The sequence below is a fragment of the Mustelus asterias genome, unplaced genomic scaffold (genome assembly GCF_964213995.1).
Source record: "Mustelus asterias unplaced genomic scaffold, sMusAst1.hap1.1 HAP1_SCAFFOLD_94, whole genome shotgun sequence".
NCBI classification, from domain to species: domain Eukaryota; kingdom Metazoa; phylum Chordata; class Chondrichthyes; order Carcharhiniformes; family Triakidae; genus Mustelus; species Mustelus asterias.
The window spans coordinates 456010-480111 of NW_027590142.1; the positions used below are offsets into that span (position 1 = coordinate 456010).

General features: G+C 44.3%; 2 protein-coding genes across 2 annotated transcripts in view; one reads left to right on the forward strand and one right to left on the reverse strand.

Moving 5' to 3' along the window:
• Window positions 1-312: 312 nt before the first annotated feature.
• LOC144484174 (putative G-protein coupled receptor 139) lies at window positions 313-1212 on the forward strand. The gene has a single exon (XM_078202715.1). The coding sequence runs from the start codon at window positions 313-315 to the stop codon at window positions 1210-1212; it is 900 nt and encodes a 299-aa protein (XP_078058841.1).
• Window positions 1213-22269: 21057 nt separating this feature from the next.
• LOC144484175 (uncharacterized) overlaps window positions 22270-24102 on the reverse strand; it is a 33518-nt gene continuing 31685 nt past the window's right edge. The window contains exons 4-6 of the mRNA XM_078202716.1: window positions 23214-23287; window positions 22646-23045; window positions 22270-22561 (exon numbers count right to left, since the gene is read on the reverse strand). Coding sequence (XP_078058842.1) covers window positions 22270-22561; window positions 22646-23045; window positions 23214-23287 — 766 coding nt within the window. The remainder of the gene's footprint in view (window positions 22562-22645; window positions 23046-23213; window positions 23288-24102) is intronic.

Here is a 24102-nt window from a genome sequence, read left to right on the forward strand (position 1 = left end):
TATTTCATTGTCAAGTTATTCAGCATTTAACTTCATATCGCCTCATGTTATTAGGTGTCAAATTTTGCTGCATTGCTTTCCTGTGAAGCGACTTGAGACACCCTTTGCGTTAAATTTGCAACATAAATGGAGTCTGCCCTTGTAGCTCTTTTTGAAATATAATTAACCTTGAAAAGCCAAGAATAGCTGTCTTCCATAACGAAGATAAACCAGCAAAAGTGTCAAAAAAAAACCCGCAGCACCCATGCGTGTGCTTGGAATTTGTTGAATAAATTTACAACTTTAATTTTGCTTTTGCTCTCAGTTAACTTGATGGCTATTGTGATCCTCTCCCGAGGAAGGTGTGGTCTCTCCAAATGCATCACTCGATATCTGGTTTCCATGGCAGTGACGGATCTCCTTGTCGTTGTCACTGCTGTGATATTCAACCGGATTATTGGCATTTATTTTCCAGTAGGTTTTATGTCGTTGACTCCAGCCTGTACTCTGAGTACTGTGATAATATATGCAGCCACGGAGAGTTCTGTCTGGTTAACCGTCGTTTTCACCTTTGATCGTTATGTAGCCATTTGCTGCCAGAAACTGCAAGCAAACTATTGCACCGAGAAAACTGCAGCTGTGGTGATTGGAATGGTCTGTTTGTTGAGTTGTTTAAAAAGCATTCCCTGGTATTTTATGTATGAACCGCTCTATATAATGAACAATGTGCCATGGTTTTGTAATATAAAGTCAGCTTTCTACACTTCCTTCTCATGGACAGCCTATGATTGGTTTGCACGTATATTAAATCCCATTCTGCCATTCCTTCTGATTTTGTTGTTTAATGTACTGACCGTCAGACACATCCTGGCGGCCAGTAGATCCCGCCGTCGACTCCGGGCTCACAGCAGTGCAGATAATCAGAGTGATCCAGAAATGAAGAACAGGAAGAAATCTGTTGTTTTACTCTTCGCCATTTCGGGAAGTTTCATTCTGTTGTGGATGACATACGTTGTGGATTTCCTCTATGTGAAAATTACAAATGAAGCATATTTCGGAGGATCCAATTTCAATGACCCAAAATTCATTCGCCAAGAAAGTGGAAACATGCTGCAGCTGCTGAGCTGTTGCACTAACACGTGTATTTATGCAGTGACGCAGAGGAAATTCCGAGAAGAATTGAAACATGCAGCAATATATATTGGCAGTCTCGTTGTAAGCATAGTAAAGTAGAAAATCCAAAAGGTTTGGTTTAAATTACAAATCGAAATGTATATTTTTATCACAGAATTTTTCGCCTTGACTTGTAAGGTGAAATTGGTCTTCAGCAGCTCTGTAAGAAAACTACCACGAGTTTCCCTTTTTATTCCACTGAGACGGCAATTGAAGAAAGTTGTATCACATGTAAAGATGGCAGCTGCTTTCTGGTCACCAGGCCAATGTAACCTGTCCCTTCCATTCTGTTTCCATCCTTCCTTAGAGATTTCCTCTTAAGAAAATAAGAATCGGGAGAAGAGAGGCCACTCGGCTCCTCCAATCAGTACTGTCATTTAACATGTTTGGGACCAATCTTTTTCATGAAACAATAAATCTGCTCTGTACCTTTATCCCGTAAGCCATTCAGTGCCCCAAAATCCATCAACATCAATCCTGAACATGTTCAACGATTGAAAAACCACAGCGATCACATAGTGAAATCCAAAATTATCAACAATTGGAGCGCAGCTATTTCTCATCATTCCAGTCGTTCTTCGTTAATCTGAAACTCTCATCCTTCACACTATCTGGATGGAGAAATAGCTTCTGAGTATTCACGCTGTTAACTTCAAACAGGAGTTGAAACATGTCACTGAGAACTTCTCATGATTTGAATCCAGACACTAAATACCCATACTATTCAATTTTCACCCCGTCCCTCTCGCAGTTCCTGCCTCCGGATACAAAAAGGATAGTATCAAGTATCAAGTGACCTCGTAGGTCAGAAGTGAAGTGCTAAAATAAATCAGTGAGAAAAATTATTTGATGATTTGTCCTTGCATGAATCATTGAACTAGTAGAAATGCAGGTACTCTTTCTTTGAGAAAATGTTCCACACATTAAGGCCATCAGGAAGAAAATCAGCCGGTCACAGCCCTCAGGATCTTCAAGGTTTCAACCAAGTGGCTTCTTAATCTTCGCAATTCTCACGCATTGTCTGCCTCGAATACACATCTGTTATGTACCCTGCTAATGTTAAATACGAGGGTATCCCAGAACCTAGAGGTGTAACTTGGAACACTGGTGCTTAATGGTTTATATTTCAATTTGGTGTCCATGAAGTACGACATGCAAACCCGGGAGGAACAGTCAAGTCTTGTTGCGATCATTTAACAAAGAACATTTATTAACATAAAAAGAAAAGCGCATGACAAGCATGACGATAAAACACCAATACAGTGCACGTAACTACACTAATGGCTATAAATACGCACGTTAACATGAAGTAACCCCTTTTTTCCCAACAACCAACTTTTCCTGAAATCTGACATGCCCCTTATTGCCAAACAGCAACCAATATTATACAACTGTATGAGCATCTAGAGCATATAAGTTCCAATTCCCTGAACGATCACATTGAAGTTACCTCTTCCACACCTGATTGTATTCCCCCAATCATATATGTAAACCCTTGCTTTTCTGACTGGCATGTTAGTTCACTTATCAATACCCCCTTCTTCCAGCTGTCCTCATAAATTTCCTTTTTTAAATTTATATTACCTAATTTTCTTTTGTTTTAATAAGTTTATTCCTAATCTAAATTTTTCCCAGTTCTTAACAAATCGTCGTTGCGTTCTGGTTTGTTTCCTGGCTCCTCGTGTTGAAAACCCTTGTGCCAATCTGAAGGATTTATCCTTTAGGGAATGGAACAAAGGCATAAAAGTAAAACAAAATGAATGTGCAGAGGGAGTTGCGCTCCTGGATAGTGGACAAAGCAGAAAACGAATGCACACAGTCAACTGAGGACGACATTTGGAATAACAAAGATGGAACGTGGCATGATCTCGGGCATAGCAAACTCCTTCATTGGAACCCCTTCCATGCATTGACATATATCAGCCCTCGTTAACGCCTTTTGTCAAGATGCATCACCTAAAATTCCAGCTTTCACTCATTTACCAATTCTGCAAGCCTGAACCGGTCCGTTTGCAGCTGAAAGGTACAATTCTCAATCTCTGACACAATTCGAAATATTTAGAAATTTCAATCAATATGACAAGAACACGGAACATATATAGTGCAGAACAGTGATGCTAGCACTAAACTTTGGGGGAGCAACCACTGTTTATCACCAAAAATTAGGTTACATTGACATTTGTCCCTGAGGCAAATGGGGCAAAAATGAAATTGTCCAGATTACTGGTTTGAATAGAAAATAAGACTATTTTGGGAGAGACTACAGACTGCACGTTACCAAGGCACATACGTATATAAATCACAACACGTTAGCATCGCAGATACGGTACATATTTAGGAAGGCAAACAAAATGTTCTGACTATACAGAGTGTTGGTGAAATCATACCTCAACACAATTTTCGTGTCCTGATTTAAGAAGGGTTATACGTGCATGGAAGCTCTTCGGGGAAGATTCATTACGTTATTTCCAGGGAACAAATGTTTGAATTATGGCAATATGTTTAGTTAGAAGTGCCGGCATACACTTGAATATAGATGAATGAGAGACGAACATTTGGAAACATAACTTTTTCTCAGCGTGTTTCACAACGTAGATGTGGAGATTGGAGAAAGGAGAACTCGTGGCACAATTTCAAAATAAGAGGCCTCCAACTTAGCAGAGATTAGGAGGAATATCTTCTCTCAGATTTTTTTGTGGCCTTCCAAATATCGAATGCTGAATTGGACATTTTTCTGATCTACAACGGAGTCAAAGGATACAGGACGCAGGCAGGATGGTAGATTTAATTCTACAGTTAAATTGATTGGTGGTAAAGGCAGATGAGCATATGGTTTTCAAAGAGCAATAGCATTAACAGCTGAATGAAATGAAATTCCACAGTTATTAGGAACTGTCGGCTAGTGAATATAGGTAAATTGTTATTGCAAGGAGCGAGCCTGGAATGGAAGGGCCGAAAGCTTGGATGTGCTGTAATGATTCTGTGATTGTATTCCATGTGGAAGGAGGTGGGTGAAGTAGAAAATCTCAGCAATAGTGATCATAGTATCAGAAATTGATGTTACCAATAGAAAGATTTGTGGGACAATATAAAATAAAAACTGGCTGAGAAACCGTGTCACCGATTTGAGGAGAAATATTGATCCAGTAAACTGCAATCTAATACCGTTAGGCACTAATGTATTGGATCAGTGGGTGTGGTTAAGAGAAAATTAATTCTGTTACAGTTGCAAACCGTTGAGCACGACATAAGTCCAGCTGGGAGAACAACAGAGTGAAAATCGAGAGGGAGAACTAAAGAAAACGATAGACAGAAAGAATAGAAAGAGAAAGAGGGACACACACACGCACAACACATAGACAGACAGACGCACACACACACACACACACACATACACATGCACACGCACACGCACACACACACACAATAATTCAGCTCAGCTTCTGTCAAATGCCAACCCAGAGGATGATAATACTCGGAGATAATTAATACCATTGCATATCAACGGGAGATGAGACCGAGTGCAATGCGTCTGATGGAGGTGATATAAACGGGAATGTGAGAAAAGAAAACTGAGAATGAGGGAGCGAGCGAGCGAGAGAGAGAGAGAGAATGACAAACCTAGCAGTCAGGCATGCGGGAACCACATAAAGAGATTTGCGAAAAGAATCTGAGCAGGTGGAGAAAGCCCAACCGACGAGATAGTGAACCAGATACAGACAAATTTAACTGTTGAATGTAGTTAATAGAATGTACATCACATTGCTGCGGCAGTTGCAAAATATCACAACTTGTGTGGAGTCAAAACGTCGTATTAGAAAGAAGGAGCATTTTTTGTACGGGTCTCTACTGACCTGGTAACGCTGTGTGTCCCAGTACACGGTAACACACCGCACTGTCAGAGAACTGCGCATAGTGAATGGTTAAAGGAACAGTTCTTGCTGTGTTATCTAAAGTAGCATAAAGCAGCCGCTTCCCAAAGGCAGTCACAATTTTTCCAGAGCTCGTTTTTTCCAATAGATATTGAGGGTGTTTCTCTGGGTGCTGAATATACCAGAAGAAAGCAGGAGAAGTATGTGATGTCGAATAATTGCAGTTTAGCTTCACAATGTCTCCATAACTCACTCTGATACTCGGTGGATCCTGAAACACTGCCTCCATTTCCTCACTGGCCTGAATAAGAAGGATGAATACCGATGTCAAACAGAGAAAATGCTGCATGATATCAGAATACAGAACACAGCAGCAACACAGCTTCGGACCCTTAGTAATAGGTTTACAAAGCCTGCATCACCCACCCTCCACCTCAATAGTGGAACTAAATGAGCCAAAACCTGAAATGTGAACTTGAATGTATATCTGTGCGACCGATGAGCGGAAATGGCAACTTAGATGACAGAATGACAGGTTTTCTGACAGATGTCACTTTCCATCAGCCCTCCAATCTACATCACTAAAATCGATGACCTGATTATCACTTTGTTCTTTGTGGAGTTTGAAGCGCGCCCATTAACTGCCACTTCTCCTATATTAAGGCAGTGATGAAAATTCGAAGACTTCTTTGGGTGTAAAGCTCTTTGTGAAGTCCTGATGTCATGAACGGCGGTATATAAATGGAAGTCTTTCTTGATTGCCTTTGAGAGACAGCGTGCGAATCAGAATCAGAAGATGCGATGGAAACGTTTACACTGAGTGCATTTTAACCGTTACATCAAACTCAATATCAGGAGTTTCTTTCTCAGTATCTTTCGGAATCTGTACATCTTCGTGTCACTCTATAGCTCTTCACCTCGACAACCCTATCTCTGAACTTATTGTGTCCCTCACCATGTCTCTGTACCGGGAAGGCAGATAGTGGAAGAAATATGCAGACAAGTTATGCAATAATAGTAATGGAGATTTATATTGTCTCGTATTAATTCCATGCAAGAAGTCGGTAAAGGAGGTAAACGAATAGCTTCCTACGATTGGTTTCAGATGCTTATATAATCCGAAATGCTGGGCAAAACACCAACGAGGGAAGATTTACTATTGTATCTTGTAGTCAGGAAGAAAGCAGATCAGATCAGAGAAATAACTGGAGGGGAACGTTCAGCAATACAGATCATACTTCCTCATTAAGAGGTCCGAGATGACTAAGTGTTTGACGGAAAACAACTAACCACTTGATTCAGTGACAGGTATCCTGAACGGTACACAGTGAACCAGAATGTTTGAGTGATTCAGGTAGATGACTGAAAATTCAATAAAGAAACTCTCATGTATGTTTGAGCTACATTGCTGGAAGTAAGCTTACCAGCGCTGCTCCAATTACGTTTGCATAAGGAATATGGAGGTTAGGGAATGCAGTTGATGAAGAGATCAACAATTGTCTTAGAATCCATACATTGCAAAAGGAGGCCATCAGATCCTTCGAGTCTGCAGTGACTCTCCGACAGAATATATTTTCCCGGTCCTCTCCCCTGCTCCATCACCGTAACCCCACAGATTTATCGTGGCTATTAATTCCAACCCACAAATTTTTGACAAGTTGGCATGCTAAATGCATCTAACCTGCACATCATTGAACTGTCGGAGGAAAAGGGGCACCCCACACAGACACTGGGAGCATCTGCAAACTCCACGCAGCCTGCAACTGAACCCGGATTCCTGGAATTATGAGGCAGCAGTGCTAACCACTGTGACACCACTGTACCACTTAATGACAGCCAAGCACGCACGATGGGGTGAATGGCCCATCGCACGATCTGCAAATGTTATGGATTTACAGGATTCCCTTGGTGGTTTACACACTTCGCTGTGCGGATGTGAGCAGTGAGGATAAGATGGTGCTGCTCCATTGGATGACTGTCGATAAAACGCGAAATGCAGCCATGATCTGCTCCGCTACTTTTGCTTTCACCGTCTTTGCCCGGGTGCAGACAGCAGCGGAATGAATCGCTTCAGTAATTGCTGATGGCGAGTAGTGGGGCTGATCAACAAGGAAGGATGACTGCTTAAATCCGGTGAACATTATCCATTTCCAACCAATCCAAGAGCAGAGAACACACGTGACTTTAAATGTATGTCGCTAACTTTAGCTTTCTACTTCTTATTTACACCGCCAGTCTCATGGTCTCTACTAATGACGGATTCATTAAATGAGACAAATAGAAAGGGCACATTGATTGTCAGGTAGCAATGTGAAAACTCCGCAACGACGGTAAGTCACGCCACCTGCTGGTGGTTTCGGGTAGCTTTGTTTGTCGAGTTTGTCAAACTCTGTTGTCACCCTTTGAATTATTTGAATTAATTTCCAGTCATTTGATAGCGATAAGGAGGTTTACAAAAAATGAGAGGTTGGTATAACAGAGAGACGGAAGCAATGAGACAGAGTTATGAGGAAAGTCGTATAAGACACAGAAGGAACCAGAAAATGCGATTCTTCACAGCTCTCATTTATTGGCGGGGAATATCCATCAGTTCCGGCAGAGTAGCCAATCCTGTCTCTGGGAAATGCCCCTCAGTTCCTCAAAAAATAAAACCAGATTATAACAGGGGCTACCCTTTACACTGGATTGGAATTATCGGCAGAATTAGAGCATTTTGTTACTTCGTATCGAGATGTATACAGGGAAACCATGTGTTCTCCATGCTCCTTACTGATTATAATGATCTTGCTGCCCGGCGGGTCCATTATTAAATGGTAACCATGTCATCCAGTGGTTATTTTTAAACCCTGACTTTTGAGCTAATCTGTATTTGTGTGACATGAATGAGTGGCAAAACTTCAGTGTACCAGGCTCATTTCGAATTGACAATTGGGGAAGGACAGTGTGGACTGGACTGCCGTTACTTGATAATCTACACAACCCCCACTCTCCTCTGGTACATGCAGTCTTCCGGGGAAGCTCCGCGATATTTGCTGAAGAAATGTAGCTTAGGGGGTGAAGAAAGGTCCCCAAACCGAGGTTCTCTGCAGATTTGCTGAAGGGAAACAAAACAGTTCCTTTATATCTTCTGTCGAATAGTGCCGTGTATTTCCGTGCGATGGAGACACATAGATACATGGAGCGGATCCAGTAGACGAAACTCCCCAGAATTGGAGTTCCAGTTGGTGGCCAGAGGATGGCGCTGTCACACCAATAAATAGGGACAAGAATTAAACTCAGTGAGAGTCACAGGAATCTTCCGAAAAGAACAAAATATAATCCCCCATAAGAAGAGGTGAAGGACACGTTCGGAATTGTATTAGTTGGTTTTAACTCGCGTTCATAATTAAACTCGCCTTTATAAATCTATTTGATCTATTTCGTTCACTTAGTGTTTTGAAGCTGTTTCCGTGCCTCTCTGTAACATTAAACAACTCTTCCTCATCTCCCCTTATAGATTTCTGGAGCCTTTGGCCCAAGACCAGTTCTCTGGTTTTTTTGATCAGACTGTGCTGTTGCGTAAGAAACAGTTTATGAAAAATGAACAGATTTCAGAACTCATTGACTTTGATCATTCAATTGAATTTCACAATGTTTCCCAAACAGTATTCAAATATTCATCTGATTTACAGAATCAAGGAGCAGCGACAAACAGTTGAACAAGCCAGATATGATAAGAAGTTTAATGCTACCCTGGTATCAGGTGAAGACAGTCAGGGAGATGTGGAAATTGGCTGCTCGGATTTGTTTGAGAAATCAAAGTCACAACATTATGAAATGTGTTCAGGGTGTGCAAGCTGTCTGGAATGTAGCAATAGTGATCAAATAAACGCTATGAACAGCTCACCCTCAAAGGCCCAGAAACTGAAAAGGGAGATGGAGCGAGTGGTGTTCAATATGGTAAGCAGGCATGGAAAAATAAGGAAAGGACAAATAGGGACTTCGGGATCAGAGGACGTCACACAAACATGGAGAACTGTCCGTCTGCTGTGTGTGTGGCGCTTCACGGCCAGGTTTGACGGATGTTTGGGATTTTATCACCCAGGGCTGATTTTAGAGGAAAACAGAGTTGATTAGCAGCAGAAGGGACGATTTAATTGACACATTCATTATGTGATGGACTTGTCGGCCTAAAACGGTTCTACAGTTTGTTTTCTCGGCCTCTCCTGGAAACAGTTCGGTGACAGTTGATCCGAGGTGAATATGGTTTCCTGTCGGTTTGTGTTTGAGCGGCTGACAGCGCCGCTGCTCATTGTGGCTGCATCTGCCAGAAGTTCTATACAGCAGCGAGGAGCTCTGACTTATCCTGCTGAGACAGTTTTTGTACAGGAGTCAGGCTGCTTTCCATCACTGTGAGTCTGAAAGCGCAGTAATACACGGCCGCGTCAGACAACTGCAGATCCGAGATAGTCAAACTGATGGATTTCTTCGGGGTTTGGAGGTCAGTCGAGAAACGGATTTTAGCAAAATCTGCTTTATCTTCATTACCCCTAGAGTACTTCCACAGTATGTACTCGGGCTGGGAGTCTGGATGCTGTCGGTACCAGTATAAATAATAGTAGGTTTCTGCAGTATCATAGTTGCAGTTTAATGTCACCGCGTCTCCTTCTGTCTTAACATCTGAGGACAGCGACTGAGTGACAGAATCTCCATGGCTCAGACCTGGAAAATATGTTCAAATAGATAAAGAATAGAGTGACGTGTACTCAACAGTAAGATTCAACCCAAGTTTTGGAAATGAGAAAACAAACGTGATGTCCAGATATACCTGTTAGAAATGCCCCCCACACAATCCAGATGCCGAGTACCCGCATTGTCTCTGTCCGCTCTGTAAAGGAGGAATCGGATATTTGAAGACACCCATTCTAATCCCCACCCTTATTAATCTGATGACGAGTCTCAGAATGCTCACGCGTCAGTTCCGTGTCTCGCCAGTGGCTCCGTGAGATTGATAATTGCTCAGATGACTGTTAGTGAATGGAAGCTCTCCAACTTGTCCTCCATTCGGTGTCCCTGTTGGGCGAATTGTTCCGCTTTGGAAACGGGATGTCAAGAAAAAAAAACTTCATTTTGTTATTGGAACGGAGGAGCAAGGAGTGTTGATTGATTTGGTGGATTTCCAATCAATGTTCTGTGCACATTCTCTTAGCTTTCGCATCCGAGCATTAGTGCCTGAGACTCCAGTGAGAGTCCAGAGAACGGTGGAGGCTGAGGGCCACAGAATAATTTTAAAGCTGAGTGAAACCAACATTTTAACTAAAATTTATGCCACGGTTCAAGAAGATCAAGGCAGCAAAGTGGATTTAAACAGAAGATCAGATGAACTGTAATCTGACTGAATGGTAGAGCAGATTTGCAGGCAGCCTAATTTTTGTGTTCGAATGTTCAGATATCAGCGGATGGGCTGTGAGATACTTTGCAATCTTCGTTGTTTTACTAAAGGAACAGGGAAGTCGATCAGTGAGCTCTAGTTGCCTGTTTATTGTTCCTGAGATAATGTAAAAAGTGTACTGTGGATGTTGTACTGAAACTTGACCGTGCCTGAAATCAGCAGGATTAGGATATCAAATGGTTATAGTGCAGCTAATTATGACATTGCCTTTTCTTCAAAGGTCCACTCAGGGACAACAAGATGCACTTGGTAGTTGTGGCCCCATCTCATATAATATACTGGGAAGTGTCAACTTCAAGAACTTCCGCTTTTTTAACTTAATCATTGTCAACATGGGGTCACTGGAAAAGTAATTCACGGACCCAGAATGATGCTCTGGGAAAAGTAGTTCAATCCCATCATATCAACTGGTTACATTTAAATTCGATTTACGAGAAAAGTAGTCAAAATTCTACCCCAGCAGCTGGTTAAATTTAAATGTGATTAATTGATATTGAAAGCTACTCGCAATGATCGTTCCGAACGCTATCACTGCAAATCCACCTGGTTCACTAATGCACTTTGTGGAAGGAAATCTGCCTTCCTAGCCTAGCCTGATCTGTGTGTGACTACAGAACAACTGTAGTCACATAACTAACTCTCAAATAGCCCAGCCCGTTTCGAGGACAATTAGTGATCGACAAAATCTTGGACTTGTGACCGACACCCAATAAATATTTTTCTTTAAAAAGAGTAGTCATCATTTGATTAATAGTAATACCTAAATTACAGCAGTCAGGAGAACAGCATATTCTTTACTTTTAATTGGGAAGGAAACGCTAAGTGAAAAAGTGACATATTGACGAGCAGAGGTCCTTCTCCCGAATCAGTAACGTTGCAGCTCAGGAAATATTCTCCTGGAGTGGAAACACAGATTCACGCCCCCACAACGCTCATAGATCCACCCGCATTTCTGATACAACCAGTGCCAAACAAGTAAATCAACAGAAATCTCTTCATAGAATCCCTACAGTGCCGAAGGAGGCCATTCAGCCCATTAAGCTTGCACTGACAACAGTCACACCAAGGCCCTATCCCCGTAACCCCACGTGTTAATCTCCTAATCCCCCTAACACTAAGGGACATGACTATTCCACCTAACCTGCACATTTTTGGACTGTGGGAGGAAACGCACGCAGAGACGGGGGAAGGTGAAAACCCCAAACAGACAGTTACCCAAGGCCGGAATTGAACCTGGGCCCCCTTTGCTATGAGGCAGGAGTGCCAGCCATTGTGCCACCGTGTCGCCCATTTACTAATACAGGATACATGAGGTGAGAGCAGAAAAATGGGACTGCGTGGTTACTGCCAATAGCAGCGATATGCGAATGGTGCCAGAGGTTTTGCCGCCATCATTTCAAGTTGGGAGAAATATGTGACGACTGCGCCCTCTGGCGGTGACTCAGGTTAAGTGACGCTGTCCGCAAGTGCAAGGTTGTCGATGGGCCGTCTCCAGCGGGCTTTTACTGAGGGACGTGTTTTCAAACAATGCAACTATATAAATAGACGTGAGTGAAATATGAGTAACTTGAAAGCACAATGCATTCAGGGTCATTTCTGAATCTCTTCCTTTCTGTCTTTCTCACAGCTTTTGGCTTTGTATTTCGCACTCGTAATGTCTCACTTTCCTTCAATTCTCCTTTCATACTTTTCTGATTTGTTGTCCTCTGCCCGTAATCTTAAACCGAAAACCAATTCCAGGATTTTGACGCAAGGGAGCGGCGTTACGTAGAGCACAGTGGTTAGCACTGCTGCTTCACAGCTCCAGGGACCTGGGTTCGATTCCCAGCTTGGGTCACTGTCTGTGTGGAGTTTGCACATTCTCCTCGTGTCTGCGTGGGTTTCCTCCGGGTGCTCCGGTTTCCTCCCACAGTCCAAAGATGTGCGGGTTAGGTTGATTGGCTATGCTAACTTTGCCCCTTAGTGTCCTGAGATGCGTAGGTTAGAGGGATTAGCGGGTAAAATTAGCAGGGAAATGGGGTTGGGCTTTGGTGCGATTGTGGTCGGTGCAGACTCGATGGGCCAACTGTTCTCTTTCTGCACTGTAGTGTTTCGATGATTCTATGATATGGTTCAAAATGAGGATGGTGTGCGGCTTGAAGGGGTGTTCTCATGCAGCTGTTCCTCTTATCCTTCTAGATGGAAGAGATTCCGGGTTCGCAAGGTGCTGTCGAAGCAGGCTTGACGGATTAATATAATCACAATGTAAAGTATATGCATTAACTTCTAGTGTAGGATTGTGGTTTTGTTGGTTAACAGATAAGGAACTGTGGACGCCGTTATTTTTAAGCAGATTTGTTTATTGATGAGAAACGTTGTGCAAACATTGCTGCCCAGTCTGCCCAGAGACATTGGAATGCAATGAATTATAGAGTCCACTCTCTAGGCCTCTTGTGCCATCCACCTCCTGCTCTTCCAGTTACCATGCCCTAAGAGGGCATTGGTGACCATGAATGTCCTTATCATTCTGTGACTGTTTATTTCAAATTATTCCAGCGGATTGCCATTGACCTCTGCAGTATTGTTGACCAGGCATCTGTTCCGTTCCCATCACCTGCCATCAGGAATACTGAAAGGGTTTACACGGCACACAACCCCAGAATAGAGGGACGACACTATAGAACCGATTTGACTTTAATGTCTCTTTCCCGGGTGACTGTTTGCGTGCCAGGCAACCATCTTATGTGTACCCATCTGTATATGGGTACACATAAGATGGGACTTAATAGACATTAAACCCCCACCCCATCAACATCCTGGGAGTTGACAGAAAACTGGACCCAGGAATATAAATACAGTGGCTACCAGAGCTGATCAAAGGTTAGGAATCCTGCGGCGAGTAACTCACCTCCTGACTCCCCAAAGCCTGTCCACCATCTACAAGGTACAAGTCAGGAGTGAGATGGAATACCCTCTACTTGCTTGGATGAGTGTAGCTGCAACCACACTCAAGAGGCTCGACAGAATGCAGGACAAATCAGCCGGCTTGATTGCTACCCATTGCATGAACATTCATTCCTGCCACCACAGACGAACAGTGACAGCCGTGTGCACCATCTGCAGGATACACTGCAGCAACTCACCAAGGTTTTTTTAGGCAGCACAATCCAAACACACGAACACTGCCATCTAGGAGAAGAAGGGCAGCGGGGCACATGGGAACACCACAACCTCGAGGTTCCCTTCCAAGTTATTCTACATCCCTACATGGAAATATATCGTTGTTCCTTCACGGTCACTGTGCCAAATCACTGGAACTCCCTCACTAACAGCACAGTGTGTGTACCTGCACATCAGGGACCATAAGAAGGCAGTTCACCACCACACAATACACCAATGTCAGCTGTGGGAATAGACTATCTTCGTGCTGCGAGGTGAGTCTCTGTGAGTCCCGGATTTATAATAATAGTCGTGTTGCTAAGTGAGTCTGTGTGGAGGTTATTGTGCATTTCATTTGTTATGAACTTCAGCAGACTTTGATCCATTCTGCATTGAGTTATCGGACGAATGCCGAGGAGTCGGTGTCCGTGGGCTCATCTGAGTTAACAATTCTGGATGAACAGCCGGTAATTTTCTGCTATATTACCCCCACTTCTGAGCGCATCCTTCAGCTGATAGCTCGATACTCCTGGTATCTGCTTACTATATAAGTCGCGGCATGGGGTTTAGTCTCGAGATTTACCAAAGTGCTTCTATGATGATTTGAACAAGGTCAAATTGTCTGGTAAATAGAATCGCCGCCTTCGTGAACACGTGATCAAAACATCTTCATGGAGTTGTAAATACGCGCTGAGGTTTTTGTACGGGGTTTCAGCTGTAATCTAACGCTGTGCCTCACTGCACAGTAATAGACCGCTCCGTCCTCCGAACTGAGGGCGCTTATATTGAGGGAGCCGCTCTGTGTGGACTTGTCAGTAGCCGCCAGATATCGTCCTGAAACTTCATTTTCCTCCACTACTAATGCATTGGTAATAACCCATCTCGGTGGCTGTGCCGGTTTCTGCTGATACCATTGCATGTAGCTCATATCCTTGTCTGTATAGTTACAATCCAACTGCACCGAATCCCCTTCTGATGCTGTTATTGTCACCGGTGACTGAGTTACTGGATCTGCGCACAGTCCACCTGTAAAGGTAGAGGAATTAAATATCAAGAGTTCATGTAAATTTATAGTTTGTGGAACCTCCCATCTACACCTCACATGGATATTTTTGATGGTTAATTAAATTGGCATCTTTGTGTATAAATATGTTTCCGTGGTTTGATGAACGTTATCCGGTACTTACTGTGCAAGAGCGCCGCCAGAATGATCAGAAACATGTCCGAGTGAATTTATTTCAGTGAATGAGAATGGAGGAGTCAGAGAGTGAGGAAGAGAGCGGGAACCCAGACTCTGCTCCGTTGATTGCAGTGTGAGTGAGTGTGAGTCAGTTTGTCTGTGTGGGTGTGATTGTGGGGAGGGGAAGTGGAGTCTATTGTGACCTCAGCAGCCTACCATCCATACAGGCGCCAGTGATAATGTCACGTGAGATTGTTGCACCGCCCCTCCCCCCCCCCCCCCCCCCAGCATCCCTCCCCACTCCAAAACCGGGCTCGAGATTGGCGCCCTCTGCTGACAAATGTTGTTTAATGCAAGTTCGCATTTGGCTGTTGAGTCGATTCAGGGTTTACTCCAACACATACCAAGGCGCAAATGCTGCCCAGGAATCCGAATTGGTGCTCTGTAGAAAGTCCTTGTTACGTTTCCTACTTACATCGTAGAATGATGCTAAACCTGCGGGCATCATTCCTGGAATTCTCTGTTCAAATCCCGGGTACACCGAAGTCCAGAGCATACCAAGACTTTGGGAAAAGTGCGGTGCTGGGGGAGATATATCCGTGTAAGTCAGAGAGACGAGGATCCAAGGGCACAGCCTCAGAGTAAAGGGACGATCCTTTAAAGTAGAGATGAGGAGGAATTTCTTCAGCCAGTGGGTGGTGAATCGATGGAATTCATTGCCACAGAAGGATGTGGAGGTCAGGTCATTGAGTAGATATGTTTTTGATTTGTAAGGGGATCAAAGTTTCCGGGAAAAGGCGGGAGAATGGGGATGAGAAACTTAGCAGCCACAATTGAATGGCGGAGCAGACTTGATGGGTCGAATGGTCTAATGCTACTCCTATATCTTATCGTCTTAAAGGCTTATGGTTATAAATCAGAATAGTGCCAGGGATCAACAGACTAATTTGGTTTATTTTGCTTACAAACAAGAAGGTACAAAGGCGACTCAGTTGATATGTTTAGAATTTTCCTCTTTTCAGAGAGTAAAATTTAACATTATAAATTTAATATATGCCGCGATTTATATAATTGTATAATTTAATATTGGAAAGTCACCGCTTCTCCTTCTGTCTTTACTGCTGAGGACAGTGGCTGAGTGACAGAATCTCAGTGACCCATATCTGGAAAAAGGTTGTCTTTGGAGGAGGTGGACTCATAAGAAAATATTCACGTTCATTCAGTTTGGCACTCGACATTCTTTGTGTAGTGTAGCGGGTAACATCTGTATTTTATACACGACAGCGCCCAGTTCCAAACAGTCGAGTTAGCAAAATACTAACGTGCTGCGTTTGTTCAACAATTTCAGGCTTTTACCAAGGATTTCTGAGCTGCTTTGGATACAAGCAAACCAGTTATATTTCGGTGAAAGCGCCGGTTGCGTAGGCTCGTTGGTCTAGGGGCATGATTTTCGCTTTGGGCATTAGAGGTTGACTGGGACAGCCATCGTATTAGACGGTTGGATGGAGCGAAATTTGTTGAGTGTATTCAGGAGGAATTTCTCATTCCCGAAGAGAGGGGGCAAAACTTTACTTCCTCTTGGGAAATAATGTGTTGTTTCTGCATTATGTGGGAGCTGGTGGACCCCACTGTGGTTCCCAGTGAGCATGTCTGCAGTAAGTGTTGGTTGCTTGAGGTACTCCGGCTCAGGGTTGATGAGCTGGAGTCTGAGCTTCAGACACTGCGACATATCAGGGAGGGGAAGAGTTACCTGGACGCTGTGTTTCAGGAGGCAGTCACACCCCTTAGACTAACTAATTCAGCCGGGGGTCAGGGACAAGAGGGTGTGGCTGCGAGCAAGGCAGGAAGTGGGATCCAGAAGGTAGAGTTGCAAGAGCCTCAGTCCCTGAATCTGTGCAACAAGTTTGAGATTCTTGCTCCCAGTGTGGACGGGAACGGGGGCTGCAAGGAGGATGAGCAAACTGCCCACGGCACCGTGGTACAGGGAGCCGTTCAGGTGGAGGAAGAAAAAAGAAATGTAGTGGTAATTGGGGATAGTGTAGTTCGGGGCATTGACACTGTTCTTTGTGACCAAGATTGAGAATACCAAAGGTTGTGTTGCCTGCCTGGTGCTCGGGTCCAGGATATCTCATCTGGGCTGCAGAGGAACTTGGATTGGGAGAGTAAGAATCCAGTTGTAGTGGTCCACGTAGGTGCCAACGACATAGGCAGAACAGGAACAAAGGTTCTGCAGAGGGAGTATGAAAAGCTAGGAGCCAAATTAAAAAGCAGAACCAACAAGGTGGTAATCTCTGGATTACTACCTGAGCCACAAGCAAATTGGCGTAGGGTCAATAAGATTAAGGAGGTAAATGTGTGGCTCAAAGATTGGTGTGGGAGGAATGGGTTTGAATTCATGGGACATTGGCACCAGTATTGGGGAAGATGGGACCTGTTCAGATGGGATGGTCTTCGTCTGAATCATGCTGGGACCAGAGTCCTGGCGAATCGTATAACCAGGGCTGTAAATAGGGCTTTAAACTGAATAGTGAGGTGGGGAGGGGGGGGGGTGTGAGGGAGGGAGGGTTCAGGGGTATGGGGAATTACAAAATCAAAGGTAAAGGAGAGGGTACGAGTGAGGGTTAATGATGAGGACATTCACCGAGTTAAAGGAGTCAAGGGCTCAGGCAGAGTGAAAAAGGTGACAAACACAAGAAGGGAGGTGGTTAACGCACTGCAAGGAGATGGTCTGGGGAAGGATAACCAGTTTGCGACAGGTAGGGACAGAGCGTGCAATCAAAAGAATGCACTAACAAATCAGGTCCATATAAAGGCCAGCATAAAGACACTTTATCTGAATGCACGTAGCATTTGAAACAAAGTGAATGTGTTGATGGCACAAATCAGTACAAATGGGTATGATCTAGTGGCCATTACAGAAACGTGGTTGCAGGGTGACCAGGACTGGGAACTGAATATCCAGGGGTATCAGACATTTCAGAAGGATAGACAGGAAGGAAAAGGAGGTGGGATAGCTCTGTTAATTAAAGATAACATCAGGGCGGTAGTGAGAGACGATATAGGCTCTCAGGAGCAGAATGTGGAATCGTTGTGGGTGGAGATAAGGAATAGTAAGGGGAGAAAGTCACCGGTGGGTGTGGTCTATAGGCCCCCAAATAATAACTTTGAGGTGGGTCGGGCTACAAAAAAGCAAATAATGGATGCGTGCAAAAACGGAACAGCAATAATCATGGGGGATTTTAACCTGCATATTGATTGGTTGACTCAAGTCGGACACGGTGGACTTGAGGAAGAGTTCTTAGAATGCTGTCGGGATAGTCTCCTCGGACAGTATGTTACAGAACCTACGAGGGAGCAAGCTATCTTGGATTTGGTCCTGTGTAATGAGACAGGTAAAATTAATGATCTTCTTGTGAGGAATCCTCTTGGAATGAGTGATCACAATATGGTTGAATTTCTAATACAAATGGAGGGAGAGAAAATAGGGTCCCAAACCAGTGTCCTCTGCTTGAACAGAGGGGAGTACAATAGGATGAGGGCAGAATTGGCTAATGTAGACTGGGAGCGCAGACTAGTTGGTCGGACAGCTGAGCAACAGTGGCGGATATTTAAGGAGATTTTTCTCAGTAGTCAGCAAAAATATATTCCTGTGATAAAGGGGAAATATGAAGACATAAGGCAGCAAATTAGAGGAGTAAATTGGAAGGAGGGATTCTCGGGGAAATCTACTGAAGAGAGGTGGCAGTTTTTCAAGGAATGTCTGTCTAGGGTTCTACAGGACAATGTTCCGAGCAGACAGGGAGGAGTTGGTAGGTTAAAGGAACCATGGTGCACGAAAGCTGTGCGGGACCAAGTCGAGAAGAAAGGAAGCGTACAAAAGGCTCAGAGAGCTTGGCGAAGATAGGGATTTAGAAGAGTATACGGCTTGTAGGAAGGGACTAAAGAAGGAAGTTTGGAGAGCCAGTAGGGGTCACGAGAAAGCCTTGGCAAGTAGAATTAAGGAAAACCCTAAGGCGTTCTATAAATATGTGAAGAGTAAAAGGATGAGACGTGAAGGAATAGGGCCTATAAAAGGTGAAGACGGGAAAATCAGTACGGAACCAGTAGAAATGGCAGAGGTGCTTAATGAGTATTTTGCCTCGGTTTTCACAGAGGAGAAGGACATGGATGGATGTACTGTGGGCTTGCAGTGGACTGAAAAGATTGAGTATGTGGACTTTAATAAAGAGGTTGTGCTGGAATCTTTGAATGGCATCAAGATAGATCAGTCGCCGGGTCCGCATGAGATGTACCCCAGGTTACTGTGGGAGGTGAGGGAAGAGATTGCAGAGCCTCTGGCAATGATCTTTGCGACGTCGATGGAGACGGGAGAGGTGCCGGAGGATTGGAGGATTGCGGATGTGGTTCCTATTTTCAAGAAGGGGAATAGGGATAGCCCAGGAAATTACCAACCGGTGAGTCTAACCTCAGTGGTTGGTAAGCTGATGGAGAAGATCCTGAGGGACAAGATTTATGAGCATTTAGAGAGGTTTAGTATGCTCAAGAATACTCAGCATGGCGTTGTCACAGGCAGATCGTGCCTTACGAGCCTGGTGGAGTTCTTCGAAAATGTGACTAAACACATTGACGAAGGGAAAGCGGTAGATGTGGTTTATATGGATTTTAGCAAGGCGTTTGATAAGGTCCCCCATGCAAGGCTTCTCGAAAAAGTGAGAGGGCATGGGATCCAAGGGGCTGCTGCCCTGTGGATCCAGAACTGGCTTGCCCAAAGGAGGCAAGATGGAGGTATAGATGGGTCTTTTTCTAAATGGAGGTTGGTCACCAGTGGTGTGCCCCAGGGATCTGTTCTCGGACCCTTGCTGTTTGTCATTTTCATAAATGACCTGGATGAGGAATTGGAGGGATGGGTTGGTAAGTTTGCCGACGACACGAAGGTTGGTGGGGTTGTGGATAGTCTGGAGGGATGTCAGAAGTTACAGAGGGACATAGATAGGATGCAAGTCTGGGCGGAGAAGTGGCAGATGGACTTCAACCCAGATAAATGCGTAGTGGTCCATTTTGGCAGGTCAAATGGGATGAAGGAGTACAATATAAAGGGAAAGACTCTTAGTACTGTAGAGGATCAGAAGGACCTTGGGGTCCGGGTCCATAGGGCTCTAAAATCGGCCCCACAAGTAGAGGAGGTGGTTAAGAAGGCGTATGGTGTGCTGACCTTTATCAATCGAGGGATTGAGTTTCGGAGTCCGGGGATAATGATGCAGCCATATAAGACCCTCGTCAGACCCCACTTGGAGTACTGTGCTCAGTTCTGGTCGCCTCATTACAGGAAGGATGTGGAAAAGATTGAAAGGGTGCAGAGGCGATTTACAGGGATGTTGCCTGGATTGAGTGGCATGCCTTATGAGGATAGGCTGAGGGAGCTCGGTCTTTTCTCCTTGGAGAGACGTAGGATGAGGGGAGACCTAATAGAGGTATATAAGATGTTGAGAGGCATAGATCGGGTGGACTCTCAGAGGCTTTTTCCCAGGGTGGAAATGGCTGCTACGAGAGGACACAGGTTTAAGGTGCTGGGGTGTAGGTGCAGGGGAGATGTTCGGGGGAAGTTTATCACATGGAGGGTGGTGGGCGAATGGAATTGGCTGCCGTCAGTGGTGGTGGAGGCAAAGTCAGTAGGGTCTTTTAAGAGACTCCTGGATGAGTACATGGGACTTAATAGGATGGAGGGTTATAGGTAGGCCTAAAAGGTCGGGATATGTTCGGCACAACTTGTGGGGCCGAAGGGCCTGTTTTGTGCTGCAGTTTTCTATGTTTCTATGTTAAAGAAGGAATGTAAGAAAAGGGATAACCAGCCGTGGATAACTAAGGAAATAAAGGAGAGTATTAAATTAAAAACCGATGCGTACAGAGTGGCCAAAACTAGTGGGGGATTAGAAGGTTGGGAAAGCTTTAAAAAACAACAAAGAACGACTAAGAAAGCGAGAAAGAAAGGAAAGATAGATTATGAAACTAAACTAGCACAAAATATAAAAACTGATAGCAAAAGTTTTTACAAATGTATAAAAAGGAAAAGAGTAGCTAAAGTAAATGTTGGACCCTTAGAAGACGAGAAGGAGGATTTAATAATGGGAAACGAGGAAATGGCCAAGGCCTTAAACAAGTTTTTGTGTCGGTCTTCACGGTAGAGGACACAAATAGCTTACCGAAAATTGACGGTTGTGGGACTATAGGGGGTGAGGTCCTTAAAACGATTACTATTACTAAAGAGGTAGTGCTTGGTTGGCTAATGGGACTAAAGGTAGACAAGTCCCCGGGCCCGGATGGAATGCATCCCAGGGTCCTGATAGAAATGGCAGAAGTAATAGCAGATGCGTTGGTTGTAATTTATCAAAATTCACTGGACTCTGGGGATGTGCCAGCTGATTGGAAAACAGCTAATGTGATGCCACTGTTTAAAAAAGGAGGTAGACAAAAGGCGGGTAACTACAGCCCGGTTAGCTTAACATCCGTAGTTGGGAAAATGCTGGAATCTATCATTAAACATTTCTAAAACAAAAAGGTAAAAGTTATGGTCAATTGAGCCAGGATTGTATTCTGGGACCTTCCTGTCCAGAAGTCCAGAAGTAACATCAGCTGAGATTGTAACTGAGCAGCAGAAACCCATCTTCTGTTCTATTCCCCCAATTCCCACAAAATAGTTTTTAGATTTGGGTGAGTTTGTATAAAATTGACAGCGGTGGAGATTCAAGACACTTAACAAGTGAATAAAGGCAAAAGATTCCACAGATTCTGCACAAACAAAATAAACTTTACTATACACAATGATAAAGGGAAAACAAGTTACAATATGTGGAAGGTAAAACATTCAAGGACTTTAGAGAGGAAAGGGAGATGGGATGGTAGTTTACAAGGGCATGTGTCAAAGATATTTTATTGAGAAGTGGGTGATGATATTGGATTTGAAGGAGAGGAAGATATTGGCAATATCAGCTGATATGGAGAAGTTGTGCTGTCAGTAGGACAGTGGGAATAGGATTGAGGGATCAAGAGATGGGTCTCATGGGCAAGATGAGCTCTAAGAGGACATGAGGGGAGGCAGGAGAGAAACTGCAGAAAGATGAGAGTTCAGAGCTCAGACAAAGGGCAGCGTTAGAGGAGGTTTGTTCCAGTGAGTTAGGGGAAGGAGGGAAGCAGGAGAGACAGCTGATTGGATTGTCTCAAACTTAGTAACAAAGAAGATTGTGAGTTTTATTCCCAATGAGCACTTGCGGGGAAGTGAAGCTGGATGAGGGACAATGGGAGAGCAACTCAAAAGGAATTCAGTTGTGCTGATGATATTAAAAAGATTCACAGTACTGAACACAAAGATAATTTATTTGACTTTTATTCAGAATATTAAACCGTATAACTGGCTGGAGTTCATTAACATCAACAAAAACAAACGCAATGAACATATTACAGTCCTGGATAGGATTAGCAGCAGATTCCAATCACTGTGGTTACTCGTGAATTCTTTGGTGTCTAAGCAGGTAGGATGACCGAGTGAATCTCTTCCCACTCTCAGAGCAGCTGAATGGCCTCTCCCCAGTGTGAGCTCGCTTGTGTCTCAGCAGGGTGGAGGACTGAATGAATCCCTTCCCACATTCAGAGCAGGTGAATGGCTTTTCCCCAGTGTGGGTGCGCTGGTGTAGAATGAGATCATATGATCGCCTGAACCCAGTCCCACAGTGAGAGCACCTGAACGGTCTCTCATCAGTGTGAACACGTTGATGGGAAGTCAGTTCACCAGAACTTTTATAGCACTTCTCACAGTCAGAGCATTTAAAAGGTCTCTCCCCGGTGTGAACTCGCTGGTGTGTCAATAGGTGGGATGACCGAGTGAATCCCTTCCCACAGTAGGAGCAGGTGAATGGCCTCTCCCCAGTGTGAACTCGCTGGTGTTGCAGCAGGCGGGATGACCGAGTGAATCCCTTTCCACACTCGGAGCAGGTGAATGGCCTTTCCCCAGTGTGGATGCGCTGGTGTAGAATGAGATCATATGATCGCTTGAACCCAGCCCCGCAGTGAGAGCACCTGAATGGTCTCTCATCAGTGTGAACACGTTGATGGGACATCAGTTCATCAGAACTTTTATAGCACTTCTCACAGTCAGAGCATTTAAAAGGTCTCTCCCCAGTGTGAACTCGCTGGTGTGTCAATAGTTGGGATGACCGAGTGAATCCCTTTCCACACGCGGAGCAGGTGAATGGTCTCTCCCCAGTGTGAACTCGCTGGTGTACAGTGAGGTTATGTGAATGCTGGAACCCAATCCCACAGTGGGAGCACCTGAATGGTCTCTCATCAGTGTGAACACGTTGATGGGACATCAGTTCCCAAGAACTTTTGAAGCACTTCCCACAGTCTGAGCATTGGAAAGGTCTCTCATCAGTGTGAACTCGCTGATGAGTAAATAGGTGGGATGACTGAGTGAATCCCTTCCCACACTCAGAGCAGGTGAACGGCCTCTCCCCAGTGTGACTGCGCCGATGAGTTTCCAGCTGGGATGGGGAATTAAATTCCTTCCCACAGTCCACACATTTACACAGTTTTTCCATGGAGTGACTGCACTTACGTTTTGACAGGCCAGACGATCGGCTGAAGCCTCGTCCACACACAGAACCCGTGTACGGATTCTCCCCACTGGGAATAGTGCTTTTTCCTTCCATGTTCAAAATCCACTGATATTCAGTTATGATAAATTAGACGACTCTGGCAGTTCCTGGTATGATATTTACTTTCAGTTTCCTGACTGCAAATCGTCCCCTTCTAGTCCCTGTGAAACTGATTCAAAACAGAAAAAAGGGGATTGAGAGAAAACCCATAGAGACAGGTGATGAACAGAGTCCAGACCGAAGCAACAATAAAAATAAAACACGCAGGAGGCCAGGAACTGAGGATCATCAAGATATTCAGCAGACTGGGCAGCCTGTGAGAGTTACAAACATTATTGAGGACTCAGGTTGCTGACTTGCCCTCAGTCTATAATGAAACATCTAGAGTCAGGCACTGACTAATGGCGGTCACATTTCCCACAATGCTCTGCACCCCAGAAACCCCTCTATTCAAAAGTTGCTCACCGCAATTCACTAATCATCGAATCCTTACAGTGCAGAAAGAGGCCATTTTACCCATCGAGTCTCGACTGACTCTGAGAGCATCTTTCCCAGGCTCACCTCCTGTCCCAGTAACCCCACGCACTTACTCTGCTAATCCCCATCCTGAACTTTTTCTTCACCCTGCCTGCAACCACAACAATATATTCTGTACCCGACTCTTTTCCTTCCCCCCTCTGT